Below are 22,729 nucleotides of genomic sequence, written 5' to 3' on the forward strand. Positions count from 1 at the left end.
ATAATACCAAAATCTTAAATACACCATCTTGCATATAACTTGTTCATCAAATTGGAAATTGCAATAACATTTACATGGTATCAGAGCCACGTTGATCGAACTTGAGGCTATTCAATTTTGTGAATAATTTAAGAACAAGGTTATATACTACATCACATTTCTCCAATGGCCAGCGCTATCAGATTCAAAGACAGACTCGGAGGTGGCGATGATTTTTCAGCCTGGTAGTTCAAAATCCAGTTGATCTTAAAGGAGAACAAAGTGGATTCATTTGTTCAAACTAAAAATGACCAACCTGAAAATGCACCTGACAAAATAGCATGGATTGAGGGAAATGAAAAGGCCATAAAAATAATAGTTGATGGGGTGAGAAACAACATAATGCCCATCATAAGAAAACATCAGACAGCCTATAAAATGTTCAAAGCACTTGAAAGCACATTTGAAATATCAAATGCAAGTCGAACTCTGGCATTAAAACGAGAAATAAATCATATCACCATGAACAAGGGGGAGACAATCAACGCCTACTTTATGCGGATATCAATTCTAAGAGATGAAGTAGCAATTTTGGATTACGAGATCCAAAGCAAAGAGTTAACACTCATTGCTCTAGATGGGTTGCCTAGTGGATGGAGTACATTTGTCCAAGGCATCAGTGCAAGGTCCAAGTATCCTAAGTTTGAAAGATTAAGGGACGATTGTCTTCAAGAAGAATCAAGATTGAACAAGATGGGAATAAAACAAAAGAACATAGACGAAGACCTTCAAGTTCTAAATACTAACACAAATAAGATAACCAAGAAGAAGCAATTTAGGAAGAGGAAGGGTCATCAAGGCAAGAACACTTCAAAGAGAGACCTATCACATATTCAATGCTATAGGTGCGATAAGTTCGGGCACTTTGTTGCAAAATGTCCAGAGAGAGCCAAACAAGCCACATTTGCTAGAGCAGGAAAATCTAAAAGAGAAGAATCCCATAACTATGTCCTCTACTTAGCACTTACAAGCCATGCATCAAATAAGTCTAACTCTTGGCTAATCGACAGTGGCTCATCCAAACACATTACAAGGTTTAGAGAAGTGCTAGACTCCATGACAGAGGATAATGATGAGGAAGTAACCATCGGAGATGATTCCTCACATCCAGTTAGAGGAATTGGTTCCTACACCATCAAACTGAAGACAGGCATATCATTGCAACTCGAAGGAGTACTATATGTCCCCGGCATCAAGAGAAATCTAGTCTCCATATCAGCCCTAGAAGATAACGGATACAAAGTAACCTTCATAGAGAACAAGGTGTTGGCTTGGCTAAGAAATTCTTCCATCAAGAAAGCTAAAGTCATTGGTCAAAGACAAGGCTATTTGTATGAGCTGTGCACAGAGCCCAACCTAACCCTAATTCATGAAGCAACAAATGCAAATGAGGTCTGGCATAGAAGACTAGGCCACCTGAATTATAGAGCTTTATCATCTATGGAAAAATGTCACAGGTTTACCTAAGTTGCAGCAATATCATTTAGAGGCATGCAAGGGATGTGCGCTAGGTAAAAACATCAAGGGTGCCTTCCATAATAGTACTAGGAAGACAAGCAAAGTTTTAGAGTTAGTTCATTCTGATGTATGTGGACCAATGTCTGTTCCCTCTCTAGGAGGATGTTTGTATTATGTAATATTTGTTGGTGACTACTCTAGGAAAACTTGGATCTACTTTCTGAAGTGTAAAGAATCAGAAGAGATCCTTAGTAGGTTTAAAGAGTTTAAATCACTGACGGAGAACTACTCAAGAAATAAAATTAAAATCCTAATGACCGATAATGGGGGGAATACACATCAGAATTATTTGAAGATTTTTGTAAAAACTCGGGGATTAAGAGGGAGCTAACAATACCTTATAATCCTCAACAAAATGGGGTAGTTGAGAGGAAAAATAGGACAATTGTAGAAGTTGTCAAAGCCATGATTCTTGATCAGAATCTAAATATCAATCTTTGAGCAGAAGCAACTAACACTGCTGTGTATATACAAAACAGATGTCCTCACTCACATCTTGAAGATAAAACTCCTGAAGAAGTATTTACAAAACTAAAACCAGATATCAACCACCTTAGGATATTTGGGTGTCCTGTCTATATACATGTACCTAAAGAGAAAAGACTAAAACTAGAACCTTTTGGAAAAAGGGGCATACTTGTAGGATATAGTGAAACATCCAAGGCCTATAGAATATATATACATGGTCAGAGAAATATTGAACTTAGTAGGGATGTAATCTTTGAAGAAGATTTAGCCTTCAAAAGAGCCCTAAGTACAATAGAGCTTGAAATCTATATCCCCACTCCTAACATAGAAGAAGATCCTACTCCTGAGCTTCAGAGGGAGAATCTTGAGGAAACTATAGGTGAAACTCCAATCCTACCTAGAGAAAACCTCAAGAAAAGACCTCTATGGGCCACCAAGACTGTAGCAAAAGCTCAGAAGTTTGCTGCTCCTTCAGGAACCTTCAGGGAAAGCAAAAGACCTAATAAATTCACTAGCTATGTTGCTCTTATGAATGATCTCTCTAAAGCTTAACCAAACAATGTATCAGATGCACTTAAACATCAAGTATGGAAGAATGCCATGTCTGAAGAGTATCAGTCCATTATGAAGAATGATGTTTGGGAGATCGTTCCTAGGCCTACTAAGAAATCTGTTGTTTCATCTAAATGGCTTTTTAAAATCAAATATGCTGCAGATGGCAGTATTGAAAAGCACAAGGCCAGATTTGTAGCTAGAGGGTTCTCCCAAAGGGAAGGAATAGATTATGAAGAAACCTTTGCACCTGCAGCCAGATATACCTCAGTAAGAACAGTACTAGCCATTGCAGTAGCAAAAGGGTGGAAGGTGCACCAGATGGATGTTAAGATAGCATTTCTTAATGGTGAGATCTCAGAAGAAGTCTACCTAGAGAAACCTAAAGGATTTGAAATTCAGGGTGCAGGGTCTCATGTGTGCAAACTCAAGAAAGCTCTCTATGGGCTTAAACAGGCCCCCAGGGCCTGGTATGAAAGAATTGACACCTATCTCTCTAAACTAGGCTTCTCTAAAAATGATGTAGATCCAAATCTCTACTACAACAAAATAAAGGTAATATGTTAATATGGATTCTATATGTTGATGACTTACTAATCACAGGAGAAGATCACCTCATAGATCAATGTAAGAAAGATTTATCTAAAGAATTTGATATGAAGGACTTGGGACTCCTTCATTACTTCCTAGGTTTGGAAATATGGCAAAATTCTGAAAATATTATACTAAACCAAGAAAAGTATACCTTGGACATTTTGAAGAGATTCGGAATGCATAACTGCAGACCTATGACCACTCCCATGGAAACAAATTTACATAAACTTAAGGAAGCATCAGCAGAGTCACAATCCACTGACCCTACTCTCTACAAACAGATGATTGGGTCCCTGATGTATCTAGTGAATACAAGGTCAGATATCTGTTATGCGGTCAATGCCTTAAGTCAGTTTATGTGTGAGCCTAAGGAAATCCACTTGATTGCAGTGAAACACATTATGAGATACTTACAAGGTACTCTAAACCTTGGTCTCAAATATGAGAAAGTCGATCTAGACCTACAGGGATTTACAGACTCAAATTGGGCTAGGAGTGTGACTGACAGGAAAAGCACTTCAGGGTGTTGCTTTAGTTTAGGATCAGCCATGATTTCTTGGATCAGCAGAAAATAGTCTTCTGTAGCACAGAGTTCCACCGAAGCCGAGTACATTGCAGCTTCCATGGCTGCTCGAGAGGCAATATGGCTTAGGAAGTTGCTTGTGGGACTATTTGGTGAACCCATGAAACCCACTGTCATCCACTGTGACAACCAAAGCTGCATAAAGCTTTCTATAAATCCAATATTTCATGACAGATCTATAAGCATATTGAGATTCCATACCATTATGTACGAGACATGGTAAACAAAAATGTCATCAAATTGGAATATGTTAGTACAGGAGATCAGACTGCAGATATTCTGACCAAACCACTTTCCAGAGTGAAGGTTGATCACTTTAGAAAAGGTTTAGGTATGATAGAAAGGTAATCTGCTTTGTAAATAAGATGTTTAATGTGTAAACTTCTTTTGTCATGTTGAGACATTCTGGGTTTCACCCCCTGTGTTCATATCTAAGAGGTGACAATCTCTTAGATTATGAACACTTGTATGCAGACATCATAAGGTGACGATCTTATGATTCTCTAAACCAGTTTTCATGTTGGATCTCTGGTATGTCATGAATGTGCCATGATGGTGTTGTGATAAAACATTTGTATAAAATGTTTGTGCATATATCACAACCTGGATAAGATGAGAATCTAACCATCCTCATATGTTTATCCTTAGTATTGTGTGTTTAGGCAATACTGATATCTTGTCATAATGAAATGATGAATCTTCTATATCACATGGTTAGGTGATACTCTATGTCACATACTTAGAGTGATGTTTTATATTTGTATCTTATGTCCTGATGGTACTTCATATCATATGTATAGATGATATATATTCTTGGAGACTGACATTATGGAAAAGAAATGTGATGCAGGTTACTTTATCTATCTTCCAAAGCTAAGAGGGAGTGTTAATGCATTAGTAGCTTCTGCAAGATAAGACTTTCCTAACCCGTTAATCTCCTCTATTCTGTTTTGGTTTACTCATCTATGCTATTAGATTATCTAATTTATGCTTTCCGAACTGAATATGTTTATCAGACTGTAACATTGATCATGATTATGATATTGACATTGGATAAAGATGGATTAGATCGACGACTTGCTTAACATAGTTAAGCGTCAATCTAAATGCTATTAGGCTAGTAACCCGATAGCATATGTAATGCTATTAGTTATCGGGCTTGTTTGCTTTGATACCGATTCATTATCGGGTGTGTTTATATCGATCTGTTATCATTTACAATGACACTGATTAGTTATCATAGACACCGAGTGGATCGGTTGACATTTGTAAGAGTCACGACCAAGTGACATCTTGGTCAGACATGTCTAAAAGACATGTCCGATCAAGGTGCCACTTGATCGTGACTACCTTACTATATATGCATCATTCAAAAGAAAGGGGATGACATTGAAATCGATACATGTTCATCGTCCATACCTGCAGCAAAAGAAGACAACAATATTATTGTCATAGTCATAATACCAAAATCTTAAATACACCATCTTGCATATAACTTGTTCATTAAATTGGAAATTGCAATAAAATTTACAAAGTTGGCAAAGTGGGTCAAAACCCTGAAAATGGCATCACAAGGTAAAAGTGCGAAGTTTAAAAAACACTTAAAAGCGCCGAAGTTCGCAAAGCCTCCCATTTGCTGAAAATCGCGATTTGGAGGACAAGTGGGAGAAAGTTGAAAGTTTGAAAAACTCCTCAAAGGTGCAAAGTTGGCAAACCTCTCCAAATCGCCGAAGTTGGCAAACCTCTTCAAATCGCCGAAGTTCGCATTATGGAGGTAAATCGCAAAAGATTTTAGAAGTTGAAAAGTGCATCAAAATCGCCAAAGTTGGCAATCCGCCTCCAAACGCCTAAGTTCGCAAAAGCCCCCCATTCGTCGAAAATCGCAATTTGGAGGATAAGTTGCGAAAAGGTAAAAATGCGAAGTTTAAAAAGTGCACCAAAGCGCTGAACTTAGAAAAACCCCCCAAAAACCCCAAAAATCTCACTTCGGAAGAATAATGCGGAAAGTTAAAAGTTTCAAAATGCCTCTAAATGCCGAAAATCGTGAAGGAGGGGAATAGCGCCAAAAGTTAAAAAGTTTTCAAACACCCTCAAATTGCTGAAAATCGCGATCCGAAGGGTAAATGCCAGGGTTGAAAGTTTGAAAAATGCCTAGAAGGTGCGAAATTGGCAAACCTCTCCAAATCGCCGAAGTTTGCAAAATGGCTCCAAGCTCCGAAGTTGAAGGGAAAATCGCGTCATAAGTTTGTTCATAAACCTGGCAACCACGTCTAAAATCCCGAATGTGAGGGAAAATGCGAAAGTTATAAACCTTGCATCTCTTTCTAGCTTGTCGAAGTTCGCGTGAAGGCAAGGTTTGCATAGGAAGTTTGAGCTTTGCAAGGACAGTTGTATCGCCATTCAAAAATGGCAGAGGTTTGAAGATTTAGAGGGTTTTCAAAACGCCTAAGTTTGACGCCACAAAAGAAGAGAACGCAGAGGTAAAGTTTGAAAACATTGCAAACCCCCCCCCCCCCCCCCCCTCCTCTCCAAAAATTGTTAAATTTAAGTGTTTCTAACTTGCATTCTCCGAGCCTTAGGCACAAAAATCACGAATGGGAGTTAATCGTTAAACTTTCAAATTGCAGAACTCTCTCATTCCCAAATTTACAAATTGTGAGTTTGTCTTCACAAAACGCAGGACATAAGAGGCATCATTTTTCAAATCCAAAGGAATTCATTCTTGCAAGGTAGGTTGTACGAATTCACGCCATTCATTTTTCGCCAGGTAAGTGTGCTTTGCCTCTCTTGAAATCATTCAAAATATGTGCAAAATTGGATAGATGTGTCTATATGCAAAAGTTGATTAAAACGATTAAATCTTAAACCGCACCTTTTCCCATGTATAAGATGTCAGGTAGCACAATTGAAATCCGAGTTTGTTCCTAGGAGTCAGCTAGAAAACGCATTTTCAGACTTACGAATTTCTCAAGCTTCGTCCATTTTGAAAATTGATCCTGGAATGCCTAAGTATAAATTCGTAGTCGAAAAGCTTCATAAATATTCATGTCTAAATCAATCAAGCTTTTTAGCTAAGGTGTCATGTTGTTCTTTAAGTTCGGTTTTTTAGTCAATCCTTGTATGTCGGTGTATCCCTCTATCTAACCTGCTTCTTTTTCTTTATATTGTCTCGTAATCCGTCTTTGGCTGTGCAAGATAAATGCCTAAATTGGCGGTAGAATCATCAAAGACACCTACTGCAGCCGAGACATCACGAGCGTCCAAGTCAGATATCCCTCGCAGAGTCGAAAAGATGAAGTATCAGTATCAGAGAGGGGGACTGAGGGAATCAAAAGTTCTAAGTGTGTGGGAAAATGTCGGTGATACTGACCTAGGGCACATTGATATTCAAGATTTCAGAAACCGAGTTTTCTCCCCTAATGCCTATGGCAGGCCTAGGCGAATGATGGAGAGTGGCATTGCCCAGGCAGCAGGATTTCCCCCGATAGTGCAAAACTATGAGCTAGTAGTAAAGGTTGTCTGGCTTTACCAACCAAGCTCCAAATTGGTGCTCCTCGAGAATATTGTCCTCGCTAACTTCACTCCTGAAGCCATTGGCGACGCATTTGACATTCCCTTCCCGAACAACCCCATAGCAACAACTATAGATGAAGCGCAAGTGGCGTATGATATAAACCCTGCCAAATGCAGAACACTGATAAATGAGGAGTGGTATAAGGAGAGAAGACCTCCAAGCATTAGGATTGGGAAAAAGACCCCTAGAAGCGACTTTCACAATGAGCATGGTGACATGGTCACATTGATCAGCAAGATTATGCAACTTCCCTAATCCAACTACTTTGAAGAATGGATGTTCTACTTCACAGAACAGGTCTTCGCTAGGAAATCCAAGTTTGACTGGGCCCAAATCATAAGCAACAACATCCACACCCAATTGATCGAACTTGAGGCGAAGAAGTACTTCACTATGACATCCTATTTAGTCTACATGTTCGCCAGAAACCAGCCACTGCCAGGTTTAATCATGAAGAGTGAAATTGAGAATGGGCTTGATCAGGTGAAGGTATATGATTGTTATCCACAGCTACACTATCAGGACATAGCTCAAAGGGAAAAGAACAGCCCTGCCTATGCAGTTGGTCAGTATGAGCATGTCAATGACGCCTTCACAATGCGCCTGGTCAGATTGATGCAGGGAGGACTACACATAAGGCTCTTAGAGAAAGCTACTATTCTAGTACAGAGGTATGGTACCTGGTTCATCCAGTTCCCAAGGTTCTCCTACATCCAGATAGCTAGCTTTGAGGGTGCTCTTTTCCGACTTCCACGATACCCAACCGACAAGATAGTTCTCCTGGAAGTCGCAAGGCAGTCACGTCCGGCGAACAGTTTACTCGGAGACAGGAAGCAGTCTGGATTCGCCTTCCCTATGATTATAGGTAACCTTGATGTCCATCTAAAGAACCCAACCCAGGCAGAGGAATCCTTTGAAGAACTAGCCTCCTACGGCCTACAAGAGCATTTTCCAAGGAAATACTTTGATCACGACAATCTAGCAAAGAGAGCCTATGGCAGGCGATACAGAGCAAAGGAATCAGTTGAAGATTATTGGAAGAACTGCTCTAATGACTATGAGGTCCGACGACGCGAATATTCAAGGCTGAGTGTGCAGCAAATGCGACTCTACAAATACCGTCGGGTCCCAGATCAACTAACAGATTCAGGAAATTGCCTACAAGTCCGGGAATTTGAGGCGGTAAGACATCTTTTATCAGGCATCGATTGGTCGCAAGATCCAATCACTAATTTTGAGGCGGTTATGGCAGCCACAGGAAGATACACTGACCAGTGGTTGCACCAGCAAATTGAGCGACTGATTCATGAGGGAGTCCAGTTCACCTACCACTTGATGGGTAGCCTTGATTCTCAGTCCTTCGAAGATGAGGGAACCTTCAGTGCACCAAAGGAAGAGGTTGAAAAGCTTGAAAAAAGGAAGAAGGCTAAGGCCAGTAGAGGAACTCGGAAATCTAAATGAACAAGAAGGGAAAAGATCCCTATTAGGAGACCGGAGATCACTTCATCATCAAAAGACCCCAATTCGTCTGATGATGTAGTTGAACTAGATTATATACCTGCTCCGCCTTCCTAGAGTGATATTGACACATTTGGAGCTGATGATCCTCCTACACCCAACATGCTAGATGTCGAGGTAAGAGCCATTGAACCCGCCGAACCTGGTAATCAAATGGAGGAAGGAGAGATTCCATCCACTCAGGGGATTGAATTGCATGAACCCACCCAGCAGAGCTGCCATGAATTGCAGCTGCATAATACTACCAAGGATGACTCCACTGTTGAAGGAGAGCAAAGGACAGATGAGACCCGCAAGCTTGAAAAGACTGAGGAACAACCATCACATGAAAATACTAGGCAGTTGTTCAGTGAAGTGGGAGAGAATTTGACTGTGAGCAAGGAACTTGACACTTCCTTCACTCCTCTTGTAACGGAACAGCTACAAATATGCGATGAGCCAGCTGAAAACATTAAAGAACAAAGTGCCAATTTAACCATAGTATCCGCCCAAACTATACCTCAAGAATGGTTAATTGCTCTAGCTCAGCGTAAGGCCGCCACCAAGCCACCCATCGATTTGGAGGACATCTTCTCACGCATAGACCAAGCCAAGGCCAACGGGAAGAAAAAGACCAAGGCGTATTCCAGGATAACCCATGATGAGCAAAGGAACCATACCCTTCATATCGCCACCCCGCCTGTCGACAAGCCAGCAGATCAAATTATATTGGCTGATTATAGCATCACAACTGTCCCCATCAGGCGAGCCACTAAGGAGCAGGAGAGGGAGGAATTCAAGGATTTTGTACAGAACGTGCTCAGACAACTCGAAGAGATAACAACTGAAAAGATGTATCGAGTTTGTGCTAAGCAAGTTGAGGGATATACTGACCAACTCTTGAGACCATTGCAGAATGCTTCTAAATCCCACATTCCCCCGACAGCATTGGCACAAAGGACCACGACAGAATTTGAAGGAGTACGGGATATTGCCAACGCCGTCAAGGAATGGATGCAAGGCCTTAAGGAAAGAGGTGAACAAATTATTGAAGAGGTAAAAGAAATAGCCCACCACCGAGAGAACATTTTGGTCAAGCTGATCAAGGTAAAACAAGAATGCCTCAAAATCCATGAGGTAGCTACTACAACCCTGCCTCTTGTAAGAGCCCTTTTCTGGACCCCAAGCACAAATCCCTACACTCTTCGCCATCCTGGACCCCCATAATATCAGCGTTTTTAAAGAATGGTACTGGATTATCATTATGAAGAATGAGACAAGGGAGATCATTGACAAAGAGCAAGATGCATGCGATGGAATTCTGAACAACATGCAAGAACTTGGCAAGACAATCCTCTGATCAATTGTTTTGGGGTGGAAGAATGATCTGTCCGATGACGTGATGCCACCAGACTGGGAGAAAAGATCGAGAACAGACAAGATTGCCTACTCGGCAGAGAGCCTTGGTTTTGCCGGTCAACTACATTCAGACATATTGTGTTTTGAGCATAATCAGTCCAGCTGGCAAGATGATTTGAGGCACGTAGATTGTTATCTAGAGGGCATGCAGTATAAAATTCGTCATCCCCCTATGCCTCTGTTCAGTTTGTTGTTCCAATTATGCATTAGGTTCCAAGAGTATGTTCGCGAAGAACGTGCAGTAGGTCGAGACCTTTGGAAAGAGTATTTACATGGCAAAGATGAATTTTTAGAAAAAGAATCTACAACTGGAAAAGGAAAAGTGCTTTCCCAAAGTGCTTTTTTCTTTCAAATTTTGAAAAGTGCACTTTTGGCCAAAGGGTCATATTTGACTTCCAAGTCAACTGTAAACTTAAAACTTTGTGTATGTGCACTTTTTGAATTATTTTGGATAAGTTTTAATTACCTTTTTAGGTAGTTATTGCTCCCTTTGGGGTAGTTGTTGATATTTACCCTCCATTTATGGGTATGGGTACCTTTTGTAAGGATGAATTTGGGCCACTTGTTTAAGTTTAGATCTTGGCCATTCATCTGTTTTTGGAAGCCTATTTAAAGGGGATTGGTTTTCCCTCATTTTGTAAGAAGTTCATGGATTGTTGTTGAAGCTTTGGCGAAATTTACACAGGATTTAATGCAAAGTTAAGACTGTTTCAATTTCATTGTGAGTGCATGGTCTCCTTCTTCACCAATTTGAATTATTCTATTATGTTTCTTTCATTTCTCTATAGCATTTTCTAGATAAACATCTAATAGAATCCTTGTTGTTCATACCATTAGGGACTGACTGATTGTCATTCCTTCTGCATGGTTAATCTGAACCCTCTCACGTGCTTAGTTCAGTTATTGAACATTTAGTGAATGAATGTAAAATTCTGAACCTTTGTTTAATAGCATGAAAATCTCAATTTTCCCTTGAAGATCGCACTAGATTCATACAAATATTGTGCTCAAATAGCTGATAGTGTTTAATCTGGTTATTTGGAGGTGTCTGTCTGCTTTTCTTGAATATGCTATCTTAGTTAGTTATTTTTTTTGTATCTCTTTTCCCTATCCCTCTTTTTCTCCTTTTTTACTAAGAAGAATCCGCAGTCCTACTGAAATAGTATCATCCAACTGAAACTAATCGATAACGAGACTGTCAGAATTTTAGGGAACTCATCCAGCAATTGCCTATCTTACCATAAGTCCCCTTTGTGTTTCCAGCAAAACACATCAAACCACTGAGTAATCCCGCAGTCAAGACCTGACAATCAAAACTTTGAGGTTGTCCCCTTTGATCAAACGAAAAACAGCATTAGGGATTTCCTTATCTCAAGAGGATAGGATACTCGGCGAGTACATTCTATTATGCGTTGGCCGGATGGAGTTTGCAACAATGCGACTTTAGACACTTCAACAGAATTGGCACTAGAAGGAGGGCCATAATGCAGTATGGTATTACTGCATGAATTCCCGTTCGATCTGCCCCTTGAACAGCCTGGTCAAGGACCGAATCAGTCATATATTGCAGACCAGTTACAAGCACTTGCTTGGAAATCAGAAATAAATCATCCTCATTTCAGACAAGTAAGTCACACTATTAGTCAAGAAGAAGAAAAGGGTTTGTAAATAGAGACGGTGATCAAGGAAAATCTGGACAAACAAAGTATTGTTGCCCTTCACAAGCAAGTTCTTAAAGAAATCCGACAGTTTTCCTTCCAGTTCGCTAATATGGCAAGCGATGGGTTTGCCCATCCCTTCACAAGCAAGTTCTTAAAGAAATCCGATAGTTTTCCTTCCAGTCCGCTAATATGGCAAGCAATGGGTTTGCCCATTAATCCTCCTAAACCTTGAAGAGACCCTGAACCAGTGATACAACCAAATTTGAACTTCAACGACGAACAAGAGAACCTCATCACAGAGTTATATAGCTTGGCCTGGTCTGTAAAAAGGAATTATCCCGACTGGTCTCGAATGTGTTTTATCCTTGAGGAAGAACAGGAGATTGTTGATCGCATCGACGCACAGAATCAGAGAGAACAGGAAGAAGCTAATTTAGCTCCTGCACCTGCTCCCACACTGCATCAACAGAGTAGACATTAGAAATAGCTCACACTGGAACGAATTGGATCTTTGTCTCTGGAGAGATTCGAAAGAGTCCTGAGGTCTAGCTCGGAGCGGGAAAGGTTTGCTGGATTCCACTTCTACAAGCATAGAAGCTATTGCCGGGTTGCAGACCCCAGTGAGCCCAGTTCTTCAAACCAGCAGTTTGTTGTCCCAGCAAGCACAGTTTTCACGACCCCAACTGTTGCAACTCCAGTTCCCATTGTAGTTCGAATAAATCAGACACAGATGGCACACAATCCACCTGCTCCAAATGGTGCAACTTGGTTGTTGGAGAATCCGTCACCAATAATTTTTGCAGCTTACCATGACATGCCCAAGAGCCCGGACAGGTTTTGTTCTATTTTTCACGTAAATGATCCAAACATAACAACGGAAGAGCACATCAAAATATTTGAAGATGCGTTACGCAATAGATAAATTGAGTATGCAGACGTTGCATGTAGGCTCTTCCCTTATTCATTGGGGGAAGACGCATTTTACTAGTTCATCCATTTGCCAGTATCTTCTATCAACTCTTGGGAGAAGTTGAAGACAGCTTTTACGGGAAAGTACGGTATTCCTATAACCCCCACAGAGCTATACAGATAGTTCGTAGAAGTCAAAAGATAGGGACATGAGCTAGTTTCTTCAACAACAGATTCCACAAAGCCTTTACCCGATTGCAAGACCCATATGTGGTAAGTGATGCTTCAGCAAGAGAGATTTACTATTCAGCTCTAGACTATTTGACAGCCATGTTTGTCCGACAGGTACAACCAACACCGACCACACTAACTAAAGCCTATGCTAAGGCTATGGAGATTAGTAAAGGACTAGGCCAAAACATCGCAAGACCATTGATGCAATTAGGACCTCCCACTATGCCTAACCAAATTCAAGAAATCAATCAACCTTTGGCTCACCAAACGCCTATCATGAACCCGATCCCACAATTGGCATATCAGCCCCAGCAACCTACAAATCAGTTGGTGCTCCACCCAGGACCGCCTATATCTCAAATCCCTCCCAAACAACCCGTGTACCTGCAAAATATAGTGGTATCGTCTAGAACTCAAGAGGAGAAGGATGAGATGCGGGAATTGACCGAGCAAGTGAAGAAGCTTTCTTCTGAAGTCACTTATCTGCGAAATTAGAATAACCAATTGCAGAATAGTCAGAGAAATCAGCAACAAGGTCAACACCAAAATCAGTATCAGAACCAAGGATATCAAAGGCCTACAAGGACATGGAACACCCGTCCTAACAATGGAGGAGTCCCCACTCCGCTAGATAACCCACCAGCGTCGGAAAACAAGCCAACAAATAGGGTGGTGCAAGTTACATAATACTAACCAGCACTCAAAGCTACAATGTAATGAGTTTCAGGTGGCAGCCAATATATTCCAACGAGAGGTTGAGAACACAATACCTCAACCAGCGCTTCCTCCCACTGGGTTTGAGTTAGTCCCATCACCAAGGTATGATACAATGCTTGTCTTAGAGACCTATATTCCCCCATTTTTCTTCCCTAATCAGGACGAAAATGAGGTGGCAGACCCAAACCAGCCAGCTGATGTGAATGCATTTCAGCAGTACCAACGCGGCAACCAGAGGTATTACAACAATAATAACCAGAACAACAATAGTGGCCCTTATACTACTTCCACACCTCCAAAAGATATTCAAGTTCCTCCAGATCAAAATGCTAACAACAACCCAAGTTATCCTAAGGCACTGCAGCAATATGCAAGCCAAAGTCAGCCGCAAAAGACACAAGCTCCTCCTAGGGTGCCTATTTTTCAAAGTCAGCCGACTGCTGCCACAAATCAGGGCCCAAGTATTAAATTATCTAGCAATTCAGAAATTACTAGACTAGGCCAATTGGTAGCAGATGAATTTAGGAAGATCAAGATCAATCTATCCCTTGCCGAGCTAATGAAAGTTTCCGATGTCAGAGATATGGTCTCGGGCAGCCTTAAGGAGCCCTCACCTATTCAGTCCAAAGGAACTGATGAGAACTCCGGACAAAGAGTGCCACCAAAGCAACCCCAGAAGGTCAACAATGAAGTAAGAGGACCAGCAAATCCTAGGGGTGCAACAGTGAATTATGTTGCACAACCTGAACTCTCAAATGATCAGCCCATGGAGACTAGTTTTGGAGTGCGTGCACAAGGAAGAACTCTGGATATCTCAATCATGAATAATGACACACTCCCACCGAACCTACTATCAATTTGTTCACCGAGAAGCTAGAACCCTCACCTTTCCTATTAACTCTCAGAATCTTTGGTAAGAACTTGCATAATTGTCTCATAGATTCAGGGGCTTCAGCTAATGTTATGCCTCTATCTGTATGCGTTGCTCTAGGCCTAACCTCCACCAAGACTAACCGAAAAGTTACTCAACTAGATAAGTCTGAAGTGAAGGTGCCAGTCTAGAGGAGTGTGAGTAGTTCAAACCTTAAGGTGTGGAGTCCTTGTAGGATCCTGGTTACCATTTGGAAGGGATCACACTGAACCTTTTGGACCTGTCCTTTGGTGTGTGAAGGGCTCTGCATTAGATTCATTATGTACAAGCACTTTGTTCAATTAATGCCTAGTGATGAAGGCTTTGATGTATAGGGGAGATTATGAGATGGTGCTACAGGAGGCATGTCATGTTAGCTAAATGTGAGGTGGTGGTATGAGGATAATTGTCCCACAAGCACTTGAAATTGCGATGGATCAATGTTGTTTGGGACTCTTGACTCCTATGGCACTTTATTCAATACATCCCTATGAACAACAAATGTTTTGAGAAGCTCTATGTGTGAGTTTTGTGTTGGATTCTTCTCAAGTTGTTCAGTAAGGACCTTGAATAATGATCCGATTACATCTTGTGGTAGCAGCACAATTAGAAGCTTCAATTTTGATAGTAGCTATATATTTGTTAGGGTGCTCCATGTGACAACTACGACATCATGTGTGAGAAGTTTTGATTAATACTGTTGTCATGATTGTTCTGATTTTGGCTTTGAGCCGATGATGAACACAATTGGTCCTACTTTGGAAAAGGGTCTTGATATAGCCCCAATTGCTTGTTTGGTGATGTACTTCCTTCTACCTCAGTATCTCTATCATCAATTAATTTTTCAACAGAATTCTTTAATTGGATGCAATTGTTAGTGGAGTGACCTTTTGACTTTATGATATTCACAATATTCATTTTCTCTATACCATGTTGGCTTAGATTTTCTTTGATTAAAATGTTTAGTATGTGGAAAGGCTACCATGTTTGCATTAACCAATTCACAAAACACTATTTCTAATGTTTCTCTCAGAGATGTGTATTGTCTTCATTTTATCTCATATTTTGGTTGTCTAGTTGGAATAATTATATTGGGTGGATTTTGCATGGCCTAAATGTGTTTCAATGATACAAGGTAACTTCCTAGGGCTAGCAGCTTTCTGATGCATCACAAGTTACAGACAACCAGTGGCTTTCTAATCTATGCTTAAAGCAAGGCTCAACTAAGAGAGTCCTCAATATACCTTGCAAGATGCAAGGCCCAAGTCTGTGATGCAAGATGCAAGAAATCCATATGGCTAATTCAGCTTAGCCCGAAACAATAGTTCCTCCAAGGAATCTATATAGCCCAAGGAACATGTGCTTTGGCTAATGCTAAGTACAATGTGCTAGACTTCTAAAAATAAAAATAAAAAGGAAATGATGTTTTTGGTTCTTACGATCACACAAAGTGCAAAAGAAGAGCATACAAAAACTATTATAAGCATGTAATATCCCCAAACATCTTTTTTTTGAATTTTCAACAAGATTAGAAGCACAACAACACCATTAGGGTTAGAGAAATGAAATCCAAACCAACTGGAAAGAACCCTACACCTTTTGATCACCAAGAGCCCAAACTGGGAGGGTGAGAGCATACGGTAGCAGGGGATCGGTAGATGCAAAATACTGAAAGTACTAATTACAATAATGGGCGGTAAGCCAGCCCTTTCCACTTTCCACCGGGAATAGAAAACTAGAATGCTTGGTGGTAAACTAGCCAAGGTGAACAAGAGAAAAACCAAGCACAAATCACTCTACCGCAATATTTTAATGGGAGGGCTGAACACTTACAACAAAGCTCAACTCAACCACTTATGCAACGGGAGGACCATTACAAACAAAATATCACTTTACCGCTTATGCAGCGAGAGGACAGAATTACAAAAATCAAATGTAAGCGGCAAGCTAGCCTCTTCCACTTTTCAACGGGTATGCTTTATAGTCCAGAAGTGGTTGACAGTACTACTATTCAACCTTACAATATAGAGAGAATTGATTAGAATAGAACACTGATCACAATGAAAGCTACCTCTAAAACCAACTTCAAAAATAAAGCAACTATTGTTGTTCTTAATTCTGAAATTGCATAACACACAGACCAACCACTGCAACTCCGAAGTCTGCGACTAGCTGCACGCATCCCAAGGCAGCTAGGGAAGGGGTGTCTCAGCAGAAAAAATTGATCAGCAATAAAAAATCCAAATCAACAAACTAGCATCTCCCCTTTGGAGGACATCATCGCATAGGGGATAGATAAAATCAGAGCCAATACCCATGTTGATACGCTCAGCAAACAAGGAGGTACGATCAAAATATTGCTTCAGCCACTATATGCCCAGCACACACCAAAAACACAATAGCAATCAGAAAACTGAAAATGTAGCAGCAAACTCCATCACTTTGAAGCTCAATCTACTCCTTTGGATGAGAAATAGGCTCTCTCACAGCTAGGTGCTATCTCTCAAGCATGAAACCGATACAAGCTAGGAAGCACGCAACTTCGAAGCAAAGGTCTGGCATAGTTTTGGCAGCACTTCGTTATGAAAATGTTCAAAGATACCAAATGAGAAATCAAGCTCTTATATTTATAGATTCTAAGACCCCAAATTCACCTCCAAATGGCTTCCAAATTACAACTTTTGCATTTGCATTTTATTTCTCACTCCCTCGTGTGTTTGGCATCCAACTTCGAGGCAAAAGTTTGAACTTTTCCTTGGTGTAAGACTAACAACTTAAAAACATAATAAACTTTATGAAAATGCCTCATTTTCTCATGCCACTAACTTAAGGAAAATATAATATTTTTAGGTGCAAAGTATTTTTCCATAAGTCATCCAAAACACATTAAATATTAACTTTACCATAAAGTAATAATATTTAATAAATCATTGAAAATCAAATACTAATTATGCCAAATTGAACTAATGGATTGAAGTTTTGAAAACCATCAAACTAAGCTAGGTTAGAACTCACAACTAAACTGCTATAAATAGAACTGCCTAAAATGACACTTACTAAAAATAGTAAGTCCTGAAAATAACTCCAAAAAGATTGTTCTTCGAACCCTGTATCTCAACTCGAGAAACCTAGAAAATCCCAATAATCATGACAATTGACAACCACTTACTAAAAATAGTAAGTTCTGCAAACTCCCCTGAATTGATTGCATGTCATACCACTACGAAGCTTACAGAAAACCCAGAAGGAAACTTTGATTCATTCTACCAAACTCCAACTGCTTCACACTCAAAATCTTCTTGGAAGATGGAAACCCTAATTTTGCCAAAAATAGTCTACAGGCCTCCTAAATAGGTTATTCTTCACCAGAAGTGATCACTGGGTGGAAGGGGACATTACAAAGCATAAGTGATCAGGTCATTTATAATTCTTAAGATCACAAGAAGTGCAAGAGAAAATTATATGCAAGCCTAACCTCAAACACATATACATAGAGCAAAACTAGGTTACAAAATTCTTTCAAAACCAAAAATTAGTCAAGGACCAAGGGATATTAGTAGGTGTACTAAAATGTATGATGCTAGATCTAGAACATGTGGGAGACTAAAATCATAAACAATTATTCTGAATCAAGTAAAATACCTTTGGATTGAGCTCAAAGAAGACCAAATCAAATAATTCTTACATTCACTTACCAAGAAAATTCTCCTTTGTTGAGTGGACTTTTTTATGGATATGAGTGATGTAGCTGCCCTTGGATTCTTCAAGATCTTCATAGCATGTACTTGTATGCATATTCTTGATGATCTATGTGAGACTTTGTGCATGTTGTATGCTTGGTGGATGCTCATGCTATGCCATGCTTTCTTACTCGTGTGTGATGAAGGATTGAGGGCTTAATTTATTTGGTTGAAGTGGGGTTTGGATGGTTGAGATTAAATGATGGATGGATATTAAAGATGCACTTGGAGCATTGATTTACATGCAAGGGTCCTTTTTAATTTAATTCAAATTGATCTAATTATTGTGAATGGATGATGATGATGATCTATTTATTTGAATTTTGAAGGAATAAATTTATTTAAATTTTATTTACTTATTTTTAAGTGGGTGACAATAGACTTATTTAATATAATTTAATAATAACTTGGAAAGTGAATTTACTTTATATAGTTTTGATAATGTGATGTAAATGGACTTAATTTATTTAATCATAAAGTGGAAATGGATTTTATTTATTTTATTTAATAATTATGTAGAATGGATTTAACTTATTTAATTTAACAACTAAATGAAATTCGATTTAATTATTGAAATTTACTGAGGGTGGAAATGGGTTAAATTAATATATTATAACAATGAGATGAAAATAGATTTTATTTATTTATATTTTGATTTAATTAGTGGAGTGAATTGTGGATGAAATTAATTAATTTAGATGAGGTGAATTTTAAGTATCAATACGATTCTCTCATAGAGAGATTTTGAAGATGTGAATCCACGCTATTCATATTAGAAGTGGGACCTATATGTCTCCAAGTTTTGTTAACACTGATTTTATTTCTGGAAAACTAAGATTTGTTTTGGTTGATAATGCAGATTCAGCCACAAACTATAGGTCAGGCATCAAGGGTAGGAGGCGTTAATCCTTCAGACATTACAGCTCTCTTGATTCATCTAGAAAGTAATAGACGTCTAAGACAGAAGGAGAAAAAACTGCAAAATGAGTTAAATAAATCAGGGAAATCAGGTGAACATGATGCAGAAGCAGCCATTTGCTAGTCATTTTTCCTTGAGTTAATTGTATAAGCTTATCTTGTATATTTATTCATAGTCCCTTGCACGAACATTTTTCTGATGCTAAAAAATGTCAGGCTCGACACTTCTGCTTTAGAATCAATGCTAATGTACATTTGTTTTTATTGCATGAGTTCCCTTAAGGACTTCGATATAATGCTCCACATTCACAAAGTTGTCCAAACAGTAACAACTTGGCATGTAAAAACAACAATTTCATTAGAAAAATGTTCTTTGATGGAAAGTAAAAATTGTGCAAAAATCAAAATTATGCAAGAGTGTTGATTGAATTTTAGATATTTATAACTAATGTTTCAAAATCAACCTCATTGTATATTTGAGATGTCCAACAAGATGCATTTTTAGATATTTTGAATGTACAAATCTTCTTTTGAAAAGAGGTGTGACAAATCTGAATAATATTACCTTTAAAGAAAGTCGGAGTCAACATTAAATGAGATGTTCTAACGAGGAGATCAATTTAAAAACAAATTGACTTATTTTTCCATAATTTTTTCACCATGGAATTCAAATGAATGTTAAATCAACTTTAGAGATTGTATATGCACAATAAGAGCAAGATAATTAAGAGTAAGAGTGATGAAAACAAAAAATACCTTTTAGCTGTAAAGTGTTTTTAGTTATTCGTTTAGCAAAGAATAGTCATTCATAAAACTTATTATATTGGTGTTGTCCTTCTATATACTCTTTTAGCAAAAAGCTCGTCCATTTAAGTATTTTTTTGATTAATCTTTCACTTAAATCATGGATGGACTCCAAAGATTCTTCTTTAATACTAATTTTCTGTTCAACTAGAGACACATGATCTCTTTGAATTTTAAGCAACAAAATAAGTGAGATCCTTCAACCTAGATGCTAGGGTATCATTACATATTTAAAAATTCAATAGGCTACCTATGCCTAGTGTGACAAAAGGATCAGCTCTTTAAGTACCATGAACATCATGGGATGAGCAAATCTTAGGACTTTGATCTGATGATCTAGTTTAGGTCTAGGTCTTCTTCTCTTGGAGATAATTATAAAAATTCAACAAGATCTTAAGAATTTATTGTTAGAGACCCAATGTGGATCCATATCATAAGCCATTAGGTTTTGATCATGCAAAATTTTAGCATTTTAATTCATACCTTTTGATGTAACACAAAACATAATAGATGCATGCTTAGAGATACTTATTGAATTAAAAGGGGAAAACAAAAACTAACATAATTTAAATAATAATCACTTTCTATTTAATATATGTACAATGTTTTTAGGTAGTTTATGATCATGCTATACAAAACCAAAGGTGCTTTTTTAATTCATATAAGACAAAATGTTGATATGCACTTATGGACTAGATGAAAAATTATATATTATATGGTTGCCTATTTTAAAATAGTCTAACTCTACTAATGAATGCTTAAACTTTCAATTAAATGTACAAACTTAAAATTACAACTCAATTACATTTAAATAAACACAAACATAAATGTTTATGAATTAAGCATGAACTACTACATACAAAGCCACATTACTTCCAGTAATAAAAATTTTAATGCAAAACTTGCAATAGTTATTAGGTTTCACCTAATTCATAAGATGATTAACTCAAAGGGTAGTAATTTAGAGTTGAACAAATTCAACAAGTAGGCATGAGAATAAAAATTAGAAATATAAATGCAAATGGCAACAATGTCTAAGGTTTACAAAGTTATTGCATAAGAAACAAACCAAAAGGTTAACTACTCCTATCATGAAAATCAATTCTTGTATGCAATGCAAATTTTATTACAAAATATAATTCGCCAATACTAGATATGAACTTATGTGAACTTTGTTTAGACTCCTAGTAAATATTGATGGATTGAGAGTGTCATCAACATAAAGTAACATGATAATATAACTGTCATTATCCAATCTCTTAAAATAAACACAATAATTCGAATGACATTTGTGTTAATCTTGTTCAGCCATGAAACTATCAAATTTCAAATACCATTGTCAAGGTGCCTGTGTTAGGTCATATAGACTCTTTTTCAACCTGCACACTAACTCCTCCTTACCTTTGACCTCATATCCATGTGGCTACATCTAGCTATTCAATGTGCAAGTCTTCTAGAACCACAAGACTTAAAACAGTTGAAGTCATATTTACAACTAGAGAAAATATTTTAACAAAATTTATACCCTTTTTTCTATATAAAACCTTTTACCATGAGTCTAACTTTATATCTTTTTTATCCTCCATCCTCCTCCTTTAGCCTATAAACCCATTTATTTGGCAAGGCTCTTTTACCTGCAAGCAATACGACTAAGTCTCAAATTTGATTCTGCGTCAAGGAATCCATTTCTTCTTTCATGTCGATCTCCCACTATTGTTTGGCATCTACCTGCATTGCTTCTTCATATCCTTTTGGTTCACCAGAATTAGTTAATAAAATAGAATACAAACAAGAAAAAAATCTTTTAAGAGGTCTACTTAACCTCGTAGAACGTTTAGCACTTGCAAAATTTTGTGGGATATTTTGTTGTTGCTAAACATCAGGTACCAATGGCATCTTATTTTCAAGAATCTCGTCCAACATCACATATTCCTTTTTGACCTATTCATGCTTCTTTTCCTGCATCTACTCTTTATAAATGACCTTCTCATTGAATATAACATCTCTACTTCTAATTATTTTCTTATTTTCAAAATCTCATAATCAACAACCAAAGTCATCTATTCCATATCCAACGAAGGTACATTTTTTAGATTTAGCATCAAGTTTAGTTCTATTTTCTTTATCAACATGAACAAAAGCTTCACAATCAAAGGTTTTCATAAAAGAATAATTCACCTTTTCACCAATCCATGCCTCATTTGGAATACCACCATCCAAAGGATTTGAAGGTACTCTATTTATCAAATAAACAGCAATATGTACACCATCTGCCCAGAAATGTAGGGTCAGTCTAGATGATCCTTGCACGCTCCATGATGGTCCTATTCATTCTCTCAGACACGCCATTTTCTTGTGGGGTTCCTGGAACCGTCTTTTACCTTTGGATTCCACTAAAAGAACAATAATCTTCAAATGTTTTGTTGCAATACTCGCCTCCATTATCAGATCTGAGATACTTCAACTTTTTTCCTGTCTCATTTGTAGTACCCCTCCTCGTTTGAACTTATTAGACTCATATTTTATTATTGTTTACTTTTAGTGGATACATTACCATGATGTGTTATTTAGACTTATATGACATTATTTCAT

At 38.3% G+C, this 22,729-nt stretch overlaps 1 protein-coding gene across 3 annotated transcripts in view; it reads left to right on the plus strand.

Moving 5' to 3' along the window:
- LOC131064396 (uncharacterized) overlaps positions 1-19,597 on the plus strand; it is a 375,046-nt gene extending 355,449 nt beyond the window's left edge. For all 3 annotated transcript variants that reach the window (XM_057998528.2, XM_057998529.2, XM_057998527.2), the window contains one exon: positions 19,275-19,597. In XM_057998528.2, the coding sequence (XP_057854511.2) occupies positions 19,275-19,457 (183 nt within the window). In that variant the 3' untranslated portion in view covers positions 19,458-19,597. The remainder of the gene's footprint in view (positions 1-19,274) is intronic.
- The last annotated feature ends 3,132 nt before the right edge of the window (positions 19,598-22,729 follow it).

This window comes from Cryptomeria japonica, chromosome 5 (assembly GCF_030272615.1).
Source record: "Cryptomeria japonica chromosome 5, Sugi_1.0, whole genome shotgun sequence".
Lineage (NCBI taxonomy): Eukaryota > Viridiplantae > Streptophyta > Pinopsida > Cupressales > Cupressaceae > Cryptomeria > Cryptomeria japonica.